Here is a 23,566-nt window from a genome sequence, read left to right on the forward strand (position 1 = left end):
GAGGGGGCAGAGGTGATGGAGAGAGATTGAAAGGTGGGAAAGATGATGGGACAAGGAATGTGAGAGAGGATGAATGAAGAAGAGAGAGAGAGAGAAGGGGAGGAAGAAAGGGACATGGCAGAGGCAGAGAGGGGAAGAAGAAAGAGAAAGCATATGATTATTCCAGGCGTCACTTCAGCTTTCACTCTCCAGAAGGAGAGAGCAGCCCCTACTTCAACCCTTGCACCAGGCCAGCATCTTGCATTCAGAACAACCCCCTTTTTGGCCAGGTTTATCCCCACCCCAGGGCCTGGCCATGGAGCGTTCTCTCCAGCCCTGCCCATGCTCACTTACACTGCACGTTGAGGGTCATGCTGTCGGTAAAGCGGTCCAGCTGGTAATTGACCACACACATGAGCTGCTGGCGGTGGGCTTCCCGGCTCGGCACCAGCCGGTACCGGCTGATCACGGTGATGGTGCCATTGCTGTTCCGGATCTCCTCGAACTCCGCTTCCCCTTTGAGCTTGGTGTCCCAGGTGACAGTGCTGGGAGGCTTCCCATTAGAGGAGGTGCAGGTAGCTACCAAGATCTTTTCTGTCCTGCCAGACTTAGCAATAAGTGGCCGCTTGGTGCCCTCCATCCAATTTGTGGGCTTGGCTGCAAGGAATTGCAAAAAGGAGGAGAAGAAAAGGGTTAGGAAAGCAATGCTACCACCCAAGAGACATCGAGCACCACTGAGCCTGCTGCTGAAAACCACCAGCAACCTACTCTGCAGAAAGAGTGGTGGAGGTCCCTTAGAGGCACAGATACACCATGGAAAGTCAGTCCTTTCCTGCCATAGGTTTTCAGCGCTATGCTTGAATGAGAAACCAAAACTGGAGAGCAAATGAATCACGTACACTGTGGGTGGGGTCTATGCACTCACAACCTAAGCTCCACGGACAAGCTCTACTTGTGCATAGGATCTTTCTGTTGTCTTTTCTCTGTTCTCTTGACAGCCACCGGCTCACTACAGCTCACCACTCCCTTAGGGACCAGGTCACTGTTATCGCTCCTGCATTTAAGAGGCAGGGGAACTGAGGCCTGGAAAGAGGAAGAGGCATTCCTGTGAGAGCTCAGTGAACCACCTACCCTGACCACCCTGCTCTTCGCCTCTTTACAGTCAACCTGAAAGATCACCATAGGTGCAATTCACACCCAAGATTCACCTCTGCCCTAAGCTGCCAGGAAATGAGTCTCAGGCTCCTCCAGATCTGTTTAACTGGAGGCAATGGCTCACACGACTCTTACCCAGCACAGTGAGGTTGAGCTGACTTTCCCGGTTGCCGGCTGGGAAGGTAGCAAACTCACAGATGTAAACTCCCTCATCCTCCAGCTCTAGCCGGGAGAGCTGAATGGTGCCATCTTTGAAGGATGGATTCCGGAAAGTCACCCGCTCTTTGTAGGGCGAGAGGATGGAGACCCCCATGGCAGGGTTGTAGATGGCCACATTCTGCTTGGTGCCATTGGTGGCTTTCTGCCACGTCACTTGCGTGATCTTCACATTGGGGAGCGGATTGGTGAAGCTGCAGTGCAGGACCACGTCTGTTCCGATAAACCCCGAGACTGTGTCATTGACTAAGACAGTCTGAGCTTGCAGCCCTGCAATAAAACAGAAAGACATGAATATACCCGTGCTTCTCAGACAGAGAAAGTGAGCAAAAGAACAGTTCTTGGACATCACGCCCATGAATTCCTTCATTTATTCATTTGTCTGCTTCTCCGCATGGCTGATATGAGGCCAATCTATGGCTACAGGCACCCATCATCTTCTGCGACTACCTGCATCCACCTCCACCTCCTGCAGCTTCACTCCTGTTCATAAACACCTTCCTTTCCACAGTCGGTGTTTACACTTCACTACAACCAGCCCTAATGCTGGGGTTCACGGTCACCAAAAGGCGTGAGGTTGGATCGATAACACTTTCCTTCCTTTTGTCTTCAAATTTGGGTGACACTTGATCAGTTGCTGTAAATATGCAGAGCATGCGTATCTGGAGGTTCGTGAAAGCACTGATATTTATCAGCACAGCATATCCTAACATATGCTAACACACACTCAGACATCCATTTAATCCTATTGCAAATGCATCAGTAATTAAGCGAGCTGCTAAGACTCAGCCCTGATTGAAAGAGTGGCAATAGTTCCCATCTAAGAACAGACTTACAGCAGTGCCCATGCACCTTGCATGATCTACCTGCCTAATCTAGATTGTTTCTGTGGCCTTTTATTAACCCCAGAAGTGGCTGCATTTAGGAACCTTCCACCTTCATCCTGCGGAGTAAAGATGAAAGGTGCTCAGCAAAGTGGCGGCTGGTGTTCCTGACTGCTATTCTGTCTCAGCTGATCCCTTCCCTAACAGCTGGAGTACAAGGGCTCCCACCAGACTGGCCCTGAAATTCATCTTTGACTGCCACTGTGTCTTTCCCTAATCTGTATGTTTAGAGATAATGCTCTGGTAATTATACAACCAGTATTTATGTGATAAATGCAATACAGAAGCAAGGTGGTAAGAACAAGAAAAGCGGGTTTTGCTCATTGCTTCTGGCAGAATCTGAAATTGGATGTATTCTGGGAGACAGAGTAAAGGAAAAGAAAGGGGTAATAAAAAAAGAAAGATGTACAAAGAGGGAGGAACATGAAAGGGTAATGAAAGAGACAAAGTCTGGGCAAAGAAAAAAACTATGGCAAGAGAAACATCTCCTAACTGAGGGGACAGAGCATTTCAGAATGCTCTGTTCTTGCTGGGGACAAACAGGTTCCTCATGTAAGCCCAAGATGAATTCCTCAGTCTTAATGCCCCCAGACTCCTGGTGGATGTACCCCGTGATGTACACATGAACCTGAGCAAGGTCTCCCTCCTGCACCTTCACACGCACACCAAGTGCAGGCATACATAAAGCCTCACCCACAAGCATCACCTCTACCATCCCCTCGGCATGCTCCCATGTTGTCCTCTCACACCACGCCTGCAGCACTCCGCCTCATCTCAGTCCCCACATCTCATCTCTAAGCCTCTTCTTTCTCCCCTTCTCCTTCCCACCACGCCACGCCTATGACCCCGAGGACAAGCCTCAACAATCCATCCCGGCCATGAGACGCCATCAGTTGACCACAGTCATCAGCAGTTAAGACCGAAACTCAGTCTCTAGAGCTTTGTGTGAACTTGCCCCCTTCCCTGAGTCAAGTGCTGGTTTGCCCCACACCCTAGCATCGCAGCTGGGTGCTCAGGAATGCCTTTCAGTGCCGCTCACAGCCACAGCAAAGCGCTGGTGCCCTCATGTGCCTGCATGCATGAAGACTATTCCGACACCGGACCAGCCCGTGACCTGTGGGACCCCAACACACACCAGCCTTCCTGATGGAATGAGGGCACTGGATGTAGATAACGCTATGCTGGGATGAGAGGAAGACGGATGGCGAGAGGGGAGATGCCTCCAACACGCAGCATGTGCTGCTCCTTCTACCCTGCAGGTGAGAGGCTCTTGCAGAAGTGCCCACACCCGTGGAGGTGAGCAACACCATTTGCCAAGCAGTCTGGCTCGGAAGCCTTCAGAGCTTCACAAAGCGTGTGGGAGCTTGCCGGAGAGCAAAAGCAATCACGTAGCAAAGGCCCTGGGAACAACCTGCCGCCCATCTCCTGCTGTAGGTGTGCTCAGCACTCCCTCTTTCTCCCAAGGCTGGAGCAGAGCGGATTCATCAGCACCGGTCCCCACCTCTTTCATGAAGGGCCCATGCCCTGGAGCAGGACCTGCCCACGGCTGGGGCGATGGCGCAGCTGGCTGCGCTCCCACACAAGCTGCCTGACCCCCCACAGGCCCCAGCGCTTCCCTTTGAACCCAGCTTTCCACATCCCAATAAAAGAGGCCCCGTTCGCGACAGGAGGAAGTCAGCAAAGTGAGGGATGAGCCGAACCCCAGAGAGGACGGATGGAAAGCCACCGGCATCTCCCCAGAGCTCCCATGCAGGGCAGCAGCCTGGTCTCTCCCTAGCAAGGGCTGTGGATAGGCACTGCATGCAGAAGGCTATGCCGGGATGCAGGCTACCGCTGCCCAAGGATGGGTACCTAAGACATGCCTCTTAAATAAGGATATTGCCAGCCAGCCTGCTGGAGAATGCGACATACATCACAAGAGGGAGATCAATCCAGTCCCTCACTTATCATTGCTATGTCCTTTCTTCAAGCTATGATTTCCCTGCAAATTAATGAATGATCCTTTTAAAAATCAAGTGATTTTTCTTGACTTTGAGCAGTGGAAACAATTCCCACTCCTGCTCTCCCCCTTCTACCCTACCACTGCCATGGGGTCCATGTATCAGTGCAGACTGCTTGGACAGGAACTGGAGAAAAAGCAGGCTTTGGTGCTGACAAACCAGACCCTTGCAGAGCCCTCTGCCCAGGTGTAGCCAACTTTTGGCTAGGGAAAAAGCTGGTGCCAGTTCAGGTACTGCCTGCCAGCAACACCACGCTGCCAAAGCTGGGATTCAGGCTCCTACATGCAGCAGCTTTAACAAAAACACATTCCAAACTTTCTAAAGGCTTCAGGGGAAAACGGGGGAGAATAAAAACAGCACGAGAACAAAACAAATCAAACAAAAAATACCCCCAAAAAAACCCCAAACACCGTGCGGAAATCGTGTTTCCTTTCCAGGTGACTGAATAACCCATGGCTCTTTTGCAAGAGAGGGTGAACCCTTTCTGTTGTGCTCCTCGAAGGCTCTCGTCAGGAAAACAGCTCACCCATTGTTCTGCTCCATACCAGGGCAACAACACCCGCACCTCAACAGCAGCGATGAGGAAGGGGGACAGATGGAGTAAAGGGGTTTTGCAAGTTGCTGGATTAGCCTTCCATGCTCCCATCCTAAAAGCAGAAGCCAGAGGGCAAACTAGCGGCCGCCATGCTCTGGGGAGCAGTTGCTTGCAAGGTGACTGAGCTGGGATGGCAGGTCTTCCCTCGCCCCGTTACACACTCAATAGTTCATCAGGGCAAACGCATAGATAATTGATGGTAATGAGCGTGCAAGGCTGGGAGAGGAGGAGAAAATAAAGTCCCTAATCAACCTCTGGAGAGCCTTGAACATGTTAAGCAGGGTGCGTGTGGATGTGCAGCGCTGGGGGCTCGCCTTGCTGCTTCTTTGCTCAAGGATCGGTGTGGTCGGTGTGGCAGGGAAAAGGCTCAGATACATCCTCCCATTTGGGGTGCCTATGCCAGATCTCCCAGTGCCCACCAATCCACTCTGATACCTCCCAAGGGGCAGCCAGCACACACGGAAGCGTTAGGTGTATGGGTTGAAGCTTGCCGAGGTGTGTTTTACTCGTTAGTTTCTTGGTGTTAGCTTTTGTTCAGGACCAAAAGCAATAAAAAAGGCCCAGCTGAGTGCCAAAGACATGCTGGTGCCAAGACCTCATTAGTGGAGACCTCTGAGATCCTACTCCTCCACCTGGGCCTCTGAAGTGGTTTGCGCTGATGCCTTTCCCCACGATCCCAAACCCAGATATTTACTAGGTCACCCAAGGCCTTGGGGGCACCATGCAGAACTCAAGGTGCCCTGCGGCACAGGCAATGGGCTGGGAAGGGAGGTCTGGACTCCTTGGGCGTGAGGGGCGCTGGGGAGGGAGCAGATGAAGTGGCAGCTTGTGGCTCTTGAACCTGAAAACCCTTTCTCCTAAAAGCCCGCAAGGTGCTGTTATTACATCAAGGCTCCCACACCTGTAAATCTGGTTCTTGCTCCCCCATATAGAAAGCTCTGGAAATGATCTCCAGGCCCTGGCAAGCTCTGTCACAACAGTGAGCCTCCAATCAATGCCTCTTTGTTAAGAACCATGTGAACTCCACGCTGCTTTGCACAACCTTGCCTCGGCTGAGTCTCTCACCAATTTCTCTCCCTCCTGTTCCCTGATACTCATCTCACCCCAAGGGCATTGAAACAGCCCTTGGCAGCAAGCGTGATGAGGCACCCTTCAGTGTGGCAATATCACGGCTGATGCAAAAGTCAGAGGAATCAGTACTGATAGTCTTTGCATCAACTTATATAACTAAACTGAAGGTCACAGCAGCTGGACCTTACAAAAAGCATTTCTGAATTCACCTTCCAAGTCTCCCTTATTCTTACATGGAAACCAAGGTCTGAAACACAACCCTTGTGGAACAGAACGCAACCAGATTCCAACAGCCCAGAGGAATGCCGCAGGTGTGTTAGGCAGGGTGGGAAATGGGAAAGAAGGTCCTAAATCCCAGCAGGGGAATTTCAGGTGGCAAGAAGCAAAGGTTTGAGCTGGTGCTGCGCCAAGATGTTGGGGTTAATACCTGTCCTCTTGCCAGAGAGACTTTGTATTGATTGCCAGGCATTCAAATCAGCACTCTGCTGCTCTTCCAAAAGAGCACAGTGCTTGCCTCACCCTGCTTAGTCAATGCTTGCAGCCGACTGCAACGAAGGAGTGGTCTCCAGTGATTCACCAGCATGCACTTCCTGCAGCAGCAGACTTTCACTGCAGGTCTCACTGTCATGCACTGATTCAGTTCTGCCCCACTCACTGTGGAGCTTGTACACCAGAGGGGTCAGAAGAGGAAGACTGAGTTTCCAACGCAAGGGCCTCAGAAAGAAGACGAATGCAAAAGATGTGGCAAGATTATAGCTCCAGGTGACATGGCTGCACATGAAAGGCCTGAGATAACACCGTGATCGGGTGGGGGCACACCCAAGCATCCCTTCCCCAAGCTGAGAGCTGGGAGCTTTATGGGAGCTGAATGGGAAATGGCAGTGTGCACACTGGCCCGTCTGGCTTCCATCCAAATCCCTCTCAAAAAAGAACCAACGGGCTTGGCTTTGGCTTGCAAATGGGAAACACAAGGTCTTTTACTCTAGGTCACTGGTTCATATTCAGAACCAGCAGGCAGCAGCAACAGCAGAGATGTTATTGTCTGAGGTCCAGTCAATGGCTTGTACTGAGTGAGGTCTCTTCACTGGCTGTCTGCTGGGACAGGGCAGTGGAGATGCCTTTGGGATAAAGCAGGGTTGCCTTCTGCCTATGCAGTTATTTCCTCTTAGGATAAATGGAGCTAAAAGTAGCCTCAGGATCCTCTTCAATAAAAGATCGTCCCCAAAGGGCCTGATCCACTGATGCTCCACTTGCTCTCTGTTAAGGTGTGGAAGGTCTATTCATTGAGCCACCACTGGGATTCACACAAAGGCCCCAAATAACACCGAGGCCATGTTTGTCCCAGGCGTTCTTCACAGAAATAGATGAAAGAAAAGCAGACGCCAGGGTGAGCCTGGCCACAGATCAAACAGGCAGTGGAAAGCCGAGATGAACACCAGGCTGGACCATTAGCTCTTGCTGTCTGTGCTTCTGCTTTGCGAACGCTCTCAGTTGTAGCCAACCTTCTCGTTCTCTAGGAAAAGGGCTGCCAACCAGAGGAGTGGGAACGGAATAACGATGCCTGCCTTTGCTCCCGGCTTCCACTCCGTGCTGTACCTCTCCTGGCTTTCACACAGATGCTTTGCTTCCCCCCCCCCCCCCAAGTCAAGGAGGGGAACATGCCCCATGGCAAACGCAGGAGGGCTGGCAGAGCAGCTGAAAGAGCTGACACAGCACTGGGAAAGGCCTTCCTGCAATAAAGCTGTGAAACCCCATGCTCAGCAACAAAGCACAAAGGCTCCTCAGTCACCACGGAGGAGCCGGCTCCGCTGCCCGTCCCGCCCCGCAAGCATGTCGGCTAATCCTTGGGCAAGAGCTGCCAGTTCCCACACACCTGAGCAGCGAACCCGGCTGCCCCCAGCCTCCACCTGACATGTGCCGGCACTGGGACCACTTTCCCATCCACACAGCCTTTCCCTTCAGCTCTTTTCCCACTGCGAGCTCTTACTCATACCTATCCGGTGCCTGGCTTCACAAGACCGTCATCTCCTATCCCCTGTGGCCTTGTGCAACTCACTATAGCTAACTCACAGCTCCCTCTTCCCCTGCTACCTGTCTCAGTAAGCCAGGAGAGGATTGCCTCTCAACTTGGGTCTACAATGCTTGTTTCTTTGACTTTGCCTTCCTTCCATTTTACAACAGCTCCTACCCCTTTTGTGGCTCTCCAACATCACTTGCACCTTCTCATCCCTAGCCACTATTCCCTCTGGAGGGGCATCGGTGATACGCCCAGGATCATAATTCACTAGGGAAAGCAGGCAGCAGGCCACGAAAATACAAGGGTGGGCAAAGAGCAAAGAAATCGAAGACCCTTCTCTCAAGAGCCATCTTATTGCTTGCCAGCAAGGAAAAAGCCAGAGTCTTCTTGCTTACCAACTCTGAGCTGTAAACAAGAGGGAAGACTGGGAAAGAGGACCACAGTCAGAGCCAATGCTTATTTGGTGGTTGGGTGGGGAAGCAAAGGCAGAAAAAAACAGCACAGCTGGAAAATCAAGTGTGGAGGAGGGGGGAATGCTGAAGCATTAAGCAGGGGTAAGCTAATTAAGCTGAGACTGTCCCGAGACCTTATCTTGATGGGCTCAGTCCCCAAACGTACATGAGTATTTTCTCTGCCCTGCCTCCTTCTTGGACTTCCTTGTTGCCTTGGATGTCGTTCAAGGAGTCCAGGTCCAGGGCTAAATATTCTCGCTATTAAAGCTCTCCAGGTGCTAAGGAGGAGGGATTTAATGAAGAGCTGTGAAGAGGGGATCAAGATAGTAACCCATAGAGCGTCTCATTTCCGAAAGGGAGGAACTCGAGACTGAAGAGATTCAACACAAACAAAAATAAACTCGATGGCACAGAAAGAGGGAATAGCAGATCCTTCCTTCCCTCCCTGGGCTGACAGCTCAGAGCAGGAAGCCGGGGAGCTCTCAGGGCTCGGCCGGTCGTGACTCACTCGCCTCCACAATGGGAACGCGACAAAGCCGAAACTCTGCTGACTCAGGCGTGACTTCAGCGCCAGGGTTAATGGCTGGCAGCCCTAAGCTGGCTGCCCCCACCAGCCCCTGGGTCTCTCTGCCCTCGCTCAAATCAGGCCTCTTTTATCAGAGGGGTAGATGCCAGGTCATGGGAATTTACCAAAGGACACAAACCCTCTGGTCTTCCGTCCAAGACATGGTGAAAAATGCACCTTTGCCTGCCAAACCATGCTGGTGTTCACCAGACCTGCAATTTCTGTGAAGAAGACCAAAAGTCCCACTTTCCTATCGTTTAAATGCATGCTAACCGGTCACGGCTTTGTGACTGTGGTCTCGCTTTCCTCTTGTCTTTCTTCCCATTATCCTTTTAGTATATAATGTATTGCTGATATTGCACTATCTCCTTAAGTTAAAGGAAAATGTTTCCTACTCCTGCAAGTGGCAATGCCGTGCTCTGTTCTACTATAATTTGTTTGGGGACAGAAACAACACAATTTTTATGTGACCAGAAAAACGTGATCCATGTTCTGGCGGCTCATGACCCATCAGAGCTGACAACTAGGCAAAAGCTTTCAAACAACACATGGCACCAAACAGATGCAATGGACAGACACCCTTTGCCAGCCGACTGCCTCTCTCTTAAGGGGTGGAAGGTGTCCCTGCCCATAGCAGGGGGTCTGGAACAAGATGATCTTTATGGTCCCTTCGAACTCCAAACCATTCTGTATTTCTATGATGATCTTGTCCAAGGAAAAGTGAAAGAGACTCAAGACCTCCCGACTTTGACCTGTTTAAGGCCTCCTGCCCATGAATAACAGGCTGTCAAGAACAGTGTGTACATATAAACCCTATCTCGGTGCCCTGCCTTATTCCCAGCCTGCTGCTGCTCAGCTTTCTTATCACCAAGTCCTTGTGCAGGGAACTAATTTAACCTCTTCCCGGATCTACCATCTCCACAGTGCAGAGGGACAGACACCAGCCTTTAGTCCTACCTGGGCCCCACCTGTAGGCATAAGTCTTCATCTTTATGAAAAGCTTTGCATCTTCAAAAGGCTTTTCAAACAGTAACTAATTAATCTTCCAGCACCCTGAGAGGCAGGAAAGTATCATTACCCCTGCTTTCAGGGATGGGGAAATCAGAGGTGCTGAATGACAAAGAGATGTGCCCAAGGCCACCCAAGCAAGCACTGGCAATCCCACTTGAATGGCTCGGTTTAGATGTGGGTACCTGCATATTATGGTGACAATTCTCACCTAAGGAAGCAGGTATGGAGGCATTTGTGGTGAGGCCTCACAGCCCCACCTACCACTCATGCAAACAGAAGAGGTCACCCTCATTTTTATGGCTGAGGAAACCAACCAAGGGAGATGAAGTGGAAAACTTAACTCTCTTGACAGCGCCTGGGAGCAAAACTAAAACATTATCCACATCAACAGCTAGACTAAAGGCTCCCAAAATGCGGCTCATGTTTTTCTCAAGGAGCAAACTGGCTGCAACCAAATCTATGTCATTTTGTGTAAGAACACGCCAGAAACTGAGAGCCACTGAGGCTGATGGTGAGTGTCCCGTTCAACCTCTGAGCAAAGCCAGATCCACAATCCCATTCCCCACTGCCCCAAGGAGCACTGCAGGTTTGCCTCATCTCCTGCCTGCTGAAAGTGGCTGCTGCTGCTCCTAGCCCAGGTTTAGACCTGGCACAGCCCGCTACAGCTCAGCAGCAATGCCACATCAGTGAGAAGAGACACGTGAACAGGCCAGATTTGGGTGCCTGGGAGTCCTGTTGACTCCAGACCTCGCAGCAGATGGTGGGGTTGAGTGGAGGGCGGCTGGCAGAGATACAGGCTCTGTGCAGGATGGAGATGCATCACTCTATCTATTAAGGTCACAGCCTCCATCCAGGCTGTCTGGGGAATGATTGCTGAGCTTCAGAACGCCTGCGCAGGGGGGTCTTAGGAGCCTGCTGAGCTTGTAAGGCTCAGAACTGTAAACAAGTGGCAAGACCACCCATTAAAGGCAGCCTGGTCTGGCCCCAGTGATGAGCATCAGAAGTGGGGGAGGAAGGCAGCGAGGAGGCCTCCCACAGGGGGTCATGCTCCTGCCTGCCACACAGCTCTGGGATACATGGGGCAGTGGCTTTGCTTTCCTGGGGATGGCAAGGGAGCCCAACATGGTGTTATCCACTCTTACCTGCACAGAAAGGTGAGGGCAGTCAGCAAGGGCTCACTGCACTGTGAAGACATTTAGCACTTAGCCCAGAGCAGAGGGCAAGTCGGGAGGAGGAGGAGTTCAAAGGGACTTCTGCAGGAAGAAGATGGTTTGTCCTGCAGAGAGCTTACAAAATGGGGACCACACTGCATTTCCCTTTGGGTACCTCAATGGGAGCAAGGCTTGGTCTTTCTGGTGGGACAAGCAGGGGTAATGGGGGACTTTGAGTTAATGAGGGTTTCTTGGCACCTTATTATCCCCTCCTCAAACAAGGCAGCTTTGTGCTTCCAGGTAGCCCCAGGGAGGAGGTGGGTTGTGATGTAACACTCAGGGGAATTCGATGACAAATGTCACTCAGGAGGAGGAATGACAGGCTGTGCTGAGTGACTCATTGGGCCTCCTATGCCCAGGTATAGAGACGTCCCTTCATACACATCCTGTGAGACATTTCTGCTATGCAGCACCCAGAGTCTGATGGATGCATCAGCATCTATATTGGGTTTCTGCTGTTTGGGCTGGGTTTTGGGGTCTCTCTCTGCACGTCTCCCTTTTTTCCCCATCTGGGGATGCCTGAGTAGGAAGGCTGGGATACCAACAACTGTGATGGGAGCTGCAGGTCTGAATCCCAATAGTAGGCTCTAAACCTAACTGTTCCCTAACTCTAGATTCATGAGAAACAAGCCAGAACCAAAAAGCAATCAGTTCCCCACAAGCATCTATTAACAGTAGACAGGATGGAGCAAGCCGAAAGTCAACATTCCATTTTCAGCCTCACACTGGAGAAACTAGGCCCATAGACCGAGGGTTAAATAGCTCGCTTGGCCTTAATTGCCATATTTCTTTGACTTTCATAGCTATTTTATTGACTTCTGCTGAAACTGCATCAGCACTAGGCTCCCTGTCTCCTTACAGAGCATTAAGCTGTGCTCCAAGGGCTGGCTGCTCGGAGGGGCAGATGTATTTCCCTCTATGCCACTGGGGAGAGCTCCAGTGAATCATCGTGGGCTTCGAAGACCAAGAGGTCAACTGCTCTCTCGGGGCTCCTGTGTGCTTCATCCTAGCTGAAACCAGGGGCTGACGAAGTGGCCACAAAAATGGAGAGCATGTGGAAAAAAGCACTAGATCTAGTGGAAAATCTTCCAACACGGCATGTTTTTTCTGATGGAAAGTGCCATTTAGTCCAAGCCAAAGCTGTCCTCTGGAACGTGCTGATTTTGGCAAAATGCAATTAAATAAATAAAAAGCCTTTTGATAAGGTTGCATTGGCCAGCCTTGGGACTGAATGTTTCCTTTTTTTGTGGTTTTAGCTTTTCCCATTGTCAAAAAAAGGGTTTTCTTGTTTTAAGTCTTATTAAACTCATTGTAGAACAACTTACCCTTTTGGACTCTCCTCTCTTTCAAATGGAATATGGTAAAACACTGACCGGAACCACAACCAGAATGAAATGCTTTGGTTGTAATGCAATGGCACATTTTGGAGCAAGCCAGGCCAAAGTTTCCCTTTGAAATTTCATTCCCATGGACATTTTCAGTTCGTTTCAAAAGCAGAAGGAAAACTCATTCTGAAACACCCGACGTCCCCACTTGCAAGCCTATTCTGTGTGTTAGCCATCTCCACAACCGACCTTCCCAACAGCTCTCACACCCCAAGAGAAAGCACCTCCCGCCTGCCTGCGCATCTCCCCACCTTCATTTCCACAGCCCACTCTCAGCTCCAATCCATCTGGATTCATGTCCTTGGGTTAGGAGTCAACTGGGGACTTGGGACAATCCACGCAGCACAGGATGGGACCGCGCAGCCCCGCTCCACAGGGTGCCCCGTTCCGATGCGTGTCCCTCTGGACTCCATTCCTTCTTCCTTCCTGACAGACGGATTTGCTCCCACCCTCCACCTGCCTGCTGTGCCCACCTCCTCCTCCGTCTGCTGTTTGTGTCTTCCCACTTGCTAACAGCGACATGGGAGGCTATTTAAGAGAACTCGTGTTCTTTTCAGATTGGGGTGGGGAGGGAAGCAGGAGAGAGAACACAAACCAGACTATTGCGTTTTTCAGCAGGCGTGACAATACGGACACAGCTCCTGCGGAACACTGTACCTTTTTAAAGCCAAACTTTACCAAGGACAGACGCTCCCCAATTACCACAGCACCACACAAGAGCAGCCCTGCTCCCCATCACGATGGGGAAAATGGCTCTGGTGCCAAAGCGCTGTGAGCAGAAGCAGGGAGACTTGTAGGTCAGATGTGATGGAGTTTCCTGACCTATCATGCGTGGTCCTAGAAACACTGATAACCATCACACAAGGGAGGGAGGAGCTGTGCAGAATGAATCCACACCTCCCCTGGTGTCCTGATGCTCCACAGAAGGATAGGACAAGCCTGGCCAGGGCTCCCCTCGGTGCTTCACCACCTCTGGGCATGGCAGCTGGGCTTGAATTGCTCACAGGCTGTCACCTGTTTGTCACCCCTGCTCTAGAGCAGGCATTGCTTGAGCTAACATCTGTTAAGAAACATCTTTACTTGTTGCTTAGGCACCAAGGTGACGGATACAACACATCTGGACGCTTGACTACGCAAGAAGATGGATGGAAGGATATAAATAGCTAACAGCAAAAGAAAAGAGGACAAAAAGTCCCATCTCCAGTTCGGTAAAAAATGACCAGAATAGAACTGGAGAAAGACTTCCAGAAATATCCACATGGGTATTAAATGAATGCAACAAGAAAAAAAAGAAACCAGGGAAAAGAGATTAAAAGAAGCTCCTTAACTTGTTTGAACATTAATTCTCCCATCCTGCAAAAAGAGTTGATGTCACCTGGATGCCACAAACCAATACTGGCAGTAAGGTACCCAAGGTACCCAGATACTTCAGTGTGGGCGGGGGAAAAGAAAGGTAAGTAGATAGATGTCATGAACTCCTATTAGTGTGGGGGTTAGAGGGTTCAAAGGGTCAATCCAGTTAAGGGCAGAGGTTTCAGGGGCTGTGCTTGGCTGCAGAGACTCTGAGAAGAGGCAAAGGTGGGCAGAAACACATCGGTTTTAAGGCATGTTGTCACCTTGTGTGAAGACGGAGCGGAGCAGGACGTGTCCTCTGGCACAGCACAGTGCCACGTAGGAATAGCTTAACTTGCTCATTAAAGGTAAGCTCAGGGACTGGAAAATGGCACAGTCATTCTAAGTAAAAGACTCTACTTGTGCTAAGCAGCACAGTTGGTTTAAGCAAGGGGAATACTGCTGCAAGGCACAGACTGGTGCCTTGCCAGTTACCCACCAGTTGGATGAAATGAAAGAATCATTAATTAAACCAAAAGCTAAGTTTCTTCCCAGTCCTGGAAAGGCACCAAACTTGAGAACTGACTGCTTCTGATGCTGTCACAGCACCACATCCAACAGCCAGAAGGAACAGGTCTTTGGACTTGAGCTCTCAACAGATCGATAGTGTGGCGAGCAGATCGATCCACGCTGGAATTGCCCAAGCAAGAATGGGTGATGGGTTCTGCACCCGAAGTCATCCTGTGCTCAGACCCAGCAAAACACATGGGCAGAGATGGAGGAAACAGCGCAAGAGGATAAGAATGATGTGCCCCAAAGGGAAATGAAGAGACTTCATTTAGGGGAGAGACACACCTTCCTCAGCGGAGATCCCATCAGAAACAAATAACACCCCTCACATGGAAAACAACTGCCTCTTTGCAGAGCTGAAGGCGATCTGAAAGGGCAGCCCAATCTTATCCCCAGGGCTATTTTCATCCCTCTGGGCTATACAAGCACTAAGAAAAGGACTGGCAGTTTTTGCTGTGGATCTCCTCAAGGGAAGGACTCAGACAGGGAAGCAACAGGAAGCCCAAGAGGAAGAGGAAGTTTACAGTTGTCCTCAGAAAAGTGCATGTGGCATTTTCCCTCCGAGCTTCCGTATCCCTTGGGAAAGCACAACAGCTTACATGCAAGTCTGCACAGGACCCTTTGGGAGTCTGAACCTCAGGCCTGACAACCGACTGGCATAGTGTGAATCTAAAGTAATTGCATTGTTTGCTCTGGGAATACTCGTGATATGCTTGGCCTAACTGAGAAATCAGACTGTGAATGCTCCTACTGTAGGATCTACAAATCCTCTGCTCGTTCACATCCCTTGGACCTCTTTTTTCTCTTCTCTTGTGCCTTTTCTTTCCATTGCCCTGATCCTGGGAAAAGGTATTTTGAGTTTTGCCTTCACTCTCTCGCTGTGTAATGAAATCCTTGTATCCTCCAAACATGTCTTGCACTTAAGGGGTTCTCTGGAGCAGACAATGAGGTAAGGGTCCCTTGGGCATAAAGACAAGTTATCTGCAGGCAGCTGTTTGGGCTGCAGGGTTAAGCCATTTTAATTACCTGTAAGCAGAGCACCAGCCAAAGCATGGTCAATGTGTAAAGCAAGCCCTGCTGTCCCAGTGGGGCTGGGATGTCTCAGGAAGGCTGCCTGCTGATCTTTAGCTAGATTAAATTCTTCTGTGAGCGCTGGCCTACAGTTTGATAGCAATGGGGATAACTTCTTTCCTGCACCCTCGAGTCCGTTGTTTGGTTTGGGGCAATGTCTGTGATCCCAGAGCACTGCAACTGCAAACCTCCCATCCGGATTACAACACGCCCTGCAAAATCCCAGGAACCATGACTTCAGCAGGGTTTGAAGCTGTTGCTTTTCCATCCCTGCCATTGCAGAGAGGCAGATCCCACTCTCTGAGCCCTAGAGCTTCAGGAGATCAGTGTATAGTCCAGGATGTGTCATCCCCAGAAACAGTTCTCACACACTGTCCTCAAACAAAGTGGTGCCAGGTCTACCACTCTCACTATGGCTCAGGCTTTATAGGAGGAACGCAGGACTGAGCCGTGCAAGGGGACTCACTGTCATGATCCTATCTCACCCACCCAGCAGGATGCTTGCACCTCTGGGCTCCATCTGCTTATCTGAGTCCATCTGTCCCAATCCTACCTAGCCCTACCCAATTCCCAGTAGTTACCCATGGCTTCTGGTCCCCTCGTATCCCTGCCATCTTCCTCAATGGCCACAGCATACCCATGTGGAAGAAAATGGTGTTTGGGTGTGTTTATATGTGGGCAGAGGGAAGGGAAGGAACAGCTCTTTCCCAAGAGACTAAGATGGGAGCCAGTGCTGAACAACAGCTCTTCCCAAAGCAGGGATGGCCGTTTCCCTGCTGGGTTGCCCTGTCCCTGTGTGAAGTCACCGGAGCCTATGGCAGCACTCCTCACCAGAGGCTCAAACAGCCCACACATGGCATACTGCTTGGCAAGCTGTGCTGTGCCTCTATGGCACTCCTGCACATGCCTAACCCCCCCCCCTCTGCTCTTCCCTTGCCTCCTTCCCAAGGAGGGCTGCTTAATCCCTGCAGATCCATGGAATACAGTGATGCTCCCCAGGGTAAACCTGTCCCCTCCCAGCTGGCAATGGCTCAGCTGCACGGACCCCACATGAAGCTGCTTTGCTGAGGGCAGCATGTCTTCCTGGCTCCTTGCCTCCTTCCCTTCTCCCTCCGTACTAGGGAAGTCACAGCTTGGTCCCACAGGACTCGGGGTCTCCAGTATGGCCCTGTCATGTGGGAAGCCGCACCCTGACCTCTTCGAGCTCTGACTTGCTTCCCCAAATTCGACTGGTTATGGGTAGGACAAGCCGGAGCCTGCCTCCTCCTCCCCATCCCTTTGAACACAGACACGTAGGCAGCGAAACACGCTCAACGCAGCTGCGGGATCCAGCCCTCCGACTTTGGGGTGGGAAAACCACAGCTCCATGAGTCACCTGCAGAGACAGGGCCTGCAAACGTTCCCGTCCTCTTCCCTTGCTCAGTGGGACAGACGTGCTGCCAAGACACCACGTCTCCCTCTTCCCTCCCCAGTAACTGGTGGGAGCACCTTGGGGGGATATAAACTGCTTTGAGAGGAGGATCCTGGCCCTTAGGATGGGTGAACTGGAGGCTTTCATGCAACGTGATGTCCTGCTGTGGAAAAGGGGGAGGAGGGAAGAGCCAGGGATGTCTGGTGCCACAGCAGATAACTACAGCAGGCAGCTCCCTGCAGAGCAAGCCGCAAGTCACGGAGGGCTGATGTGCTTCAGCCTCGACTGCAGCAAAGGAGCCTGCCTCAGCTGAAGCATCCATGCTCAGCATCGACCCCTTCCCTTTCCCCCTTCCTCAGCCACCCCCTCTCCTCCTCAATTCCATTATCACCCTGTTCCCCCCTCCTTCCACTGGTGGGGATGAGGTGTATTGGGTGTGGGTTGCTCCTGCCTAGCACTGGGGGAGCCATCTGACAACAGAGCGGTGCATGTGCAGAAAGCACGCTTTGGGAAGAGGAATCCACGCTCTATTCCCATGGATGCACTCCTCCTTTCAGGGCTTGGCACAAAGGCTTTTCAACTTCCGCAGCCCAGCTACAAATCCCCCACAAAGGCCATTTTCTCAGGCAGAGAGACAATAGAGATCTAATGCAAACAACCTCGTATAGTTAGCACAGGGGGAACTAGCCTGCCCCCATTGCTGCCTCTCTTCTCCCTCCGTGGAGCTGATGCTAGCGCGACACAATGTGTAATTAGGTTAATGAGCTAAGCATGGATTTTAATTGGGATTCCCTGATTTACTGGTCTCTCTCCTTCTTTTGTTTTACCGTTGGGGAAGGTTCCTAAAAGCTGCCCTTGCTAAAGGCTCTGATATCAGAAAGGTCTTACGGATCTTTAATTGTATTTAATCATCAAGGTAACTAATGATCCTTGAGCAAAATGGAGATTGTATCTAGAGTAGTTCCAGTCTTGCCCTTCAGCATCTGTTGTGTCTGGGCAGAGGCATTCTGCAGGCATGTAGGAAGGGGGCTGAGACAGAGAAAGACAAAAGGATAGTGGATTCCTAAGGCCTTGCCTGAGCTACCCAAGAGGACAGGAGGCTACAAGCTATTTCATTCCAGAGCCTGGAGCACTAGCTCATGGGGGATGGCTGCATCCCTATGCCTCCAACCATACAGCCTCAACAGGTGCTGAGTGCTCACGCTCCAGCAAGTTTACTCCCATAAGACAGAATCACCTGCTCCTGCTATTCCCCTTTTTCCGCCTTTGCTTCCGTTTGGCACCATTTCACGCCTTACTTTTTTTGCAGGGACATTTCCAAAGTTCAAAACCCTGCGAGGGAACCGGGGAGAAGGGGAGCAATGGGCAGCAGGTTACAACACATCCCCTTCTCCCTCTCCTAGGCCACAGCCACGCAGCTCCCATCCCAGGTGAAGCCTGCAGCCAAGCACCCCGTTTCTCCCAGAGCACAAAGCCTGTCCAACAAGAAACTGGGCTGCCTGCTCCGACTTGCCCCGCAGATGCAGCTGTAGTTAGAAACGTCAGCGGGAAAGCAGAAGGGCCATGGAATCAGTCCCTGTCACTTGGGACCTATGTGCAAAGCAGGGAGAGGTGTGCGTGTCGACAGAGGGGGTCTGTGCTGGCTTGTTGAGGAATGTACTCTGGCTTCCAGGGGTGGTTCAGCACAGGAAAGCCATGGCCCTCCCCAGTTCCAGCCTCAATAAGGGTGGAAGGCTAAATACAGCTGCTCGGGTGTGAGAATTGAGGACAGCTGTAAATACTGCTTATGATACAGGGGAAGGACCAGTGGAGCCTGGTAGTGGGGTGCTACTTGGCATGAGTCTTCTGCAGAGGCAAAACCCAGCTGTCACAGCAGGACCCACCAGGAAGGTTCCTTTTCTCATTCCTATTCTGGTGGGCTCTCCATAGTTGAGCACAAGTGAAAGGTCCTGGCGTGCTGCTAGACTGAGCCTGCTTTTATACTGTCACTGTAAATTAGCCCCAGCGTGGCTTCAGACAGGACCCAGATAAGCTCTGTGAACTGTGACTTGCAGAGAAAGACGTTGGGTTGGGCTTGCATTTCAAACGGGGTTCACCGCCTTCCTCGAGCTTGGAGCAGCCTCAAGTCCAGGTTAAGGGTTGGGGGCAGAATTCCCTTCCTGGAAACCCTGGGCTCCATTACCATGAGAAAGGGACTGCACAGAGCCAGTCCTGACTGGGAATCTGCCCCTTCCCACTCTGGAACAAGCCTCCTCACCTGGCAAGTTTCAGCTTGCTTGGGCCGTCAGCTTGGCGGATCTCATTTCTAGTGGTTTTTCTCTCCTTTATTGCCTGCTTATCTGCCCTAGGGCTTGAGAAAAGGCTGCCTCCTTTGCAGCATTAGCAAACATGCCAATTTTCCCCACTTGGAATATTTTATACACAGGCCCTTTTCTCCCACGCTGGCTCCCTACCCACCTTCTCTATCCCACATTGGGCTATGGCTACCGCAGCAGCCTGTCATGCATGGCAGGCACAGGCGGGCAGGCAGTGTGCTTGTTCCCTGTACTTTACCCTCCAACCATAGCACAACTGAGCAAATAGGAGCACTAGGTGTGAGATACGGGGAGAGGCAGGGTGCCAGGAGCTGTGAGGAAGGAGCGTCCCCCAGAACTATGGGATGAGGAGCAAGCCAGCACAAAGAGAACAAGAGGGGAAGAAGTCACGGGCTGGTTTGTGCCTGCCCACAGCGATGTGCACTGCAGTGGGGAGAAAGGAGAGGGCTGTAAGACTGGGGAAGCAATGCCATGACACTGGGGTTGGTCGTGCTCCCACTAAAACTCCCCTCCCTGCAGGCAGAGTGGGGTCTCGGGCTCCCTACCAAGGATGATCTCTACAGACCCCGATGCTGGGAATGGCTAAAGCTGATTGCAGCAGCAATGAAGATCTGGATCAATCCTCTCCTCCCTCCCAACACATAAAATCAGCCCGGCTGATTGTGTCATTTATTCCCCAGCAAACAAAGCAGCCAAAAGAGAAACCCAGCCCATAAATGAGAAATCCTGGAGACACAGCTCAGCGCGGAGCAGCTGGGCAGAGCAGGAGGAGAGCAGGGATGGGGCTTCCTGGCCTGACCTCATTCGTGCAGGAGCTGCTGTGGGCTGGAACACAGCAGAAGGCACAGCACCTTCATCCGTACTTTATTAAGTACTGTATTATTAAGCCCACACTACCCTGTTGGGATGCAGATGCTGCACAGGGTGCCCTGGTGACCAGCCCCCACTGACAACCAGCTCCAGCACGCATCCAGCCAGGGCTATATTGCACCAAGGAAAGCCCGGGGCTCTCTTTGGAACCGCTCAGCATAGCCGTGGTGCCAGGGCCTGCTGGCAGCATCCGTGCCTTCTCCCGGGGGATGGCATGCAGGGGAGGCAAGCTGTGCTGGAAGTGCTTGCCTTGGGGTCCCTGCCAGCACAGTGATTTCCCTCTCGCGTGTCAAGGGCAGCAGCACAGAGCTGGCTGCGAAGCTCCCACTCCGTCTCTCAGCTTTGCCTTCCCAGGAGGAAGGGAAGCAGAGCGTCAGGCTCAGGACCATGCACAAATGCACCTGACTTGCACTTTCTCTCTCTTTTCCTTTCCTGCCACCCACGGCATCGTCTCTTGCTCTGCCCTCCCAGCACCTCTGCACACAGCAGCATTGTTCTCTGCTGCCAGCCAGAGCATCCTGACAAATTTAGAGCAGCGAAGCTCTGCAACGGCGCACAGGGAGCCAAGTGTGTGGGAAGGGGAGAGCTGAGCGGGTTCACCTCACCCCATCTCACTGCAGAAACCTTCCCTGCCTTGGAACATCTGCACTTGCACACGGATGCAAAGGCACGCAGCAACTGGAAGCACCACGATAGGAGTTTCCTGCCACAACTCAGCAAAGAGCCCGTGCCGTGCCCCTGCCTGCCAAGGAAGGATTGGGCCCAAGCATGCAGTGTGCTTGTTTGAAAACTGAGCTTGATCCTTTGCCTTTGTTTTTCACAGAGGTAGAAACAGAGCAAAAGATCTTGAGGGAGGCAGTGAAGTCGCTGACTGAATACACAGGCTACGAAACCTCACCAAGACACTGTGAAACCTCTGAGCCATTGTTCAAATAGATTTCAAATAGAGTCCCAGGCCTTCATGCACTGAAGGTGATGAAGAAAAAAAAGATGAACCGACAGGTTTTCAGTGTACACATTGAGGACAAATGGCTTTTTCATTGATAATGCCAGGGGATGAAGCCAGAGGATTCATCAGCATGCTCTGGCATCCCTTGGGACTGCGGGATGCTGCCCATAGCAATGTTAAATAACGCATTAACAGGAGCAGAAGTGCAAGCAGGGTGCAAGGCCTCCCAGCGACTGAAAGTACCACATAAGCTGCTGCCAGACGCACTCAGGAGACTTCAGCTTTCATAATCAACCCCATAATCATCACTCTAAAGACGAACGGAGAGTAACTCCTGCAGTGCGGACACCAGCCAGGTCACTTGGCTTGGATTGCCCTCTGCTTCTGTCCCAGAGGAAACACCGCTGGGAATTACCCCCAGAGAGCACAAGCAGCTGAAAGGGAGGCGATGGCTTAGCTTCTGCACAGTCATTGCTGCTCTTATCCTCATCTTTCTGTGCACAACCAGACCGAGTGCCGGGATGCCACCATGCCGGGATGCTGCTATGCCCTGTCTGCATGGACCGATTCCATGTATTTCATTTCCCACACTCGTGTTTTCTCTTCCCATCACACAAACACACTACTAAAAACGCTGGAAGGCACAAGGAGGGATTGAGAGAAGCAGGGAAGGGCAGAAGGAGGCTCCATCTCCCACTCTGTGAAGCAGCCCAGCATCTCCAGAACATGATGCCAAGCTACTGAACTGGCTCCTACAGTTGCAGTGGCAGAAAGGTGAGAGGAGTAGAAACCCTGCCTGCACGAGCAGCCCCTCATGGGAAACACAGCTCCTGCTGCTGATCATTCAGCAACTTAACCACCAACTGCTCAAAACACATGCTCAGGGGACCTTGGCCTAGGTTTGCTAAAGGGAGCAAAGAAAGGTTTTCTAATCGGGTCTTCCAAGCTGGAGACCCAATTTCAGGTGAGCCTGTTCCTCCCACAGTGACTTAGGAAGTGCTGGCCTCCTTAACAGGTCTTAACATGGGCAGCCCAAATCACAAGCTACAAGGGGAACATGGGCTGAACCTATCTCCTCCTCCAGAGCCTCCTTGGCAGTAGGAGCTTAGTTCTTGCCCACAGTTCTAAGCAAAGCACTTGTCTTTTTTCTTCTCTGTTTGCAAAACACCCCTCTGTGAAAACTGACGCTGCCTGGGGATCACATTTCTGACTCATCACTTAAAGATGATGTGTTTTGGCCCAACGCTCAATCCAGCCTTTGTAAAATGATGCCTGACCTCTTCTCTCTGCCACCCCCTCCTGCCCTCCTGAACAGCCAGGCTATGAGACAAGAGGCAGGGGTAACCCAGATGTATTTGTTGCACTGACAGTGTGATGATGCAACGACCTGTCCATCACAAAGGAAAGGAAAGGAAGAGAAGGGAAAGGAAAGGAAGGAAAGGAAAGGAAAGGGAGTGCTGGACCAGCCATTCCCAGCCTGGAATGTGCACTGGACCCGGGGTGTGCAGGGGGAGGGGAGATCTGCAGGGAGGTGGTTTGATCACTGCTCCTGCCATGAGCACGAACAAAGCGATGGGGCCAGGAATGCAGAGCAACCGACAGCATTTCTATGCTAATGAAAGCTCCGAGTTAGATCCTGCTGCCTGTGGCAAATTGGAATGAAAATCCAGGCTTGAAAGGATGCAACTTTCATGTCCGACGAGCGGCGCTGGGCTCCAGCACCAGTCCTTCTCCCTCGGTTTATTTTTAATTGACTCCTACTAAGCCGGAGTACATGTTCGTCTGTTCCAATGGGAACAGCTGTTGAAACTGAAAATCAGCATCAGAAAGTGCAGACGTATCTAGTTTGCGGTGTTTGCTTCTTAGCACTCCATTTCCAAACCTCAACAGCCTGCCCAGAACAAAGGATGCCTTGGCAGAGCATTAACCCCATCCTGCAACCCTTGCATCCCCTTGGGCTTGTGCAGAAAGGGCTGCGGGCTGGATCCTGTGCTGAGCATCCCCTCTACACTGATGGATGTGGCGGTGCAAGGTGAGGCTGGAAAAGCTCATAAAGCTAACTATGCTTCAGCCAGCCCCAGCAGGGAGTGTTTTGATCACCAGGGGCAGAAGCAAGGTCTCCATCCTTTGCATAACTGTCCACCGAGAGGCCAGCACACAAAACCCTCAGAAACAAGACCTGACAAGGCACTGGCCCCTGGAGGTGAACTGATGGACTCCATGACCTAATACAATCGCTGTGTTTTAGCAGGCGTGGTGTTCTGGCCATCAGGCAACAGAGCTGACATGCTGGTGCTTGGTCCGCCTCACAAATAAACCGTGCCCTCCTACACAATGAAAACACCAGCTGGCTAAGTCTTGGCCATCCCAGTCCTTAGTCTCAAGGGATAATCCAGACACCAGGCACTGCAAAATATACCGGAGAACCCCACGGGTTGCCAAGTTCCTACAGCAGTCCCAAACCAACAGTTGGAGCAATCGGGCTCCAACTTGGGAGCTGTGCTCTG

The 23,566-nt window shown here is 51.6% G+C and overlaps 1 protein-coding gene across 4 annotated transcripts in view; it reads right to left on the minus strand.

Moving 5' to 3' along the window:
* The window catches only part of NECTIN1 (nectin cell adhesion molecule 1), a 90,949-nt gene that overhangs the window by 47,877 nt on the left and 19,506 nt on the right, over positions 1 to 23,566 (minus strand). For all 4 annotated transcript variants that reach the window (XM_062617618.1, XM_062617615.1, XM_062617617.1 and 1 more), the window contains exons 2-3: positions 1,270 to 1,620; positions 334 to 636 (exon numbers count right to left, since the gene is read on the minus strand). In XM_062617618.1, coding sequence (XP_062473602.1) covers positions 334 to 636; positions 1,270 to 1,620 — 654 coding nt within the window. The remainder of the gene's footprint in view (positions 1 to 333; positions 637 to 1,269; positions 1,621 to 23,566) is intronic.

This window comes from Pezoporus occidentalis, unplaced genomic scaffold, assembly GCF_034315485.1.
Source record: "Pezoporus occidentalis ecotype Australia unplaced genomic scaffold, CSIRO_AGI_Poc_V1 ctg199, whole genome shotgun sequence".
Lineage (NCBI taxonomy): Eukaryota > Metazoa > Chordata > Aves > Psittaciformes > Psittacidae > Pezoporus > Pezoporus occidentalis.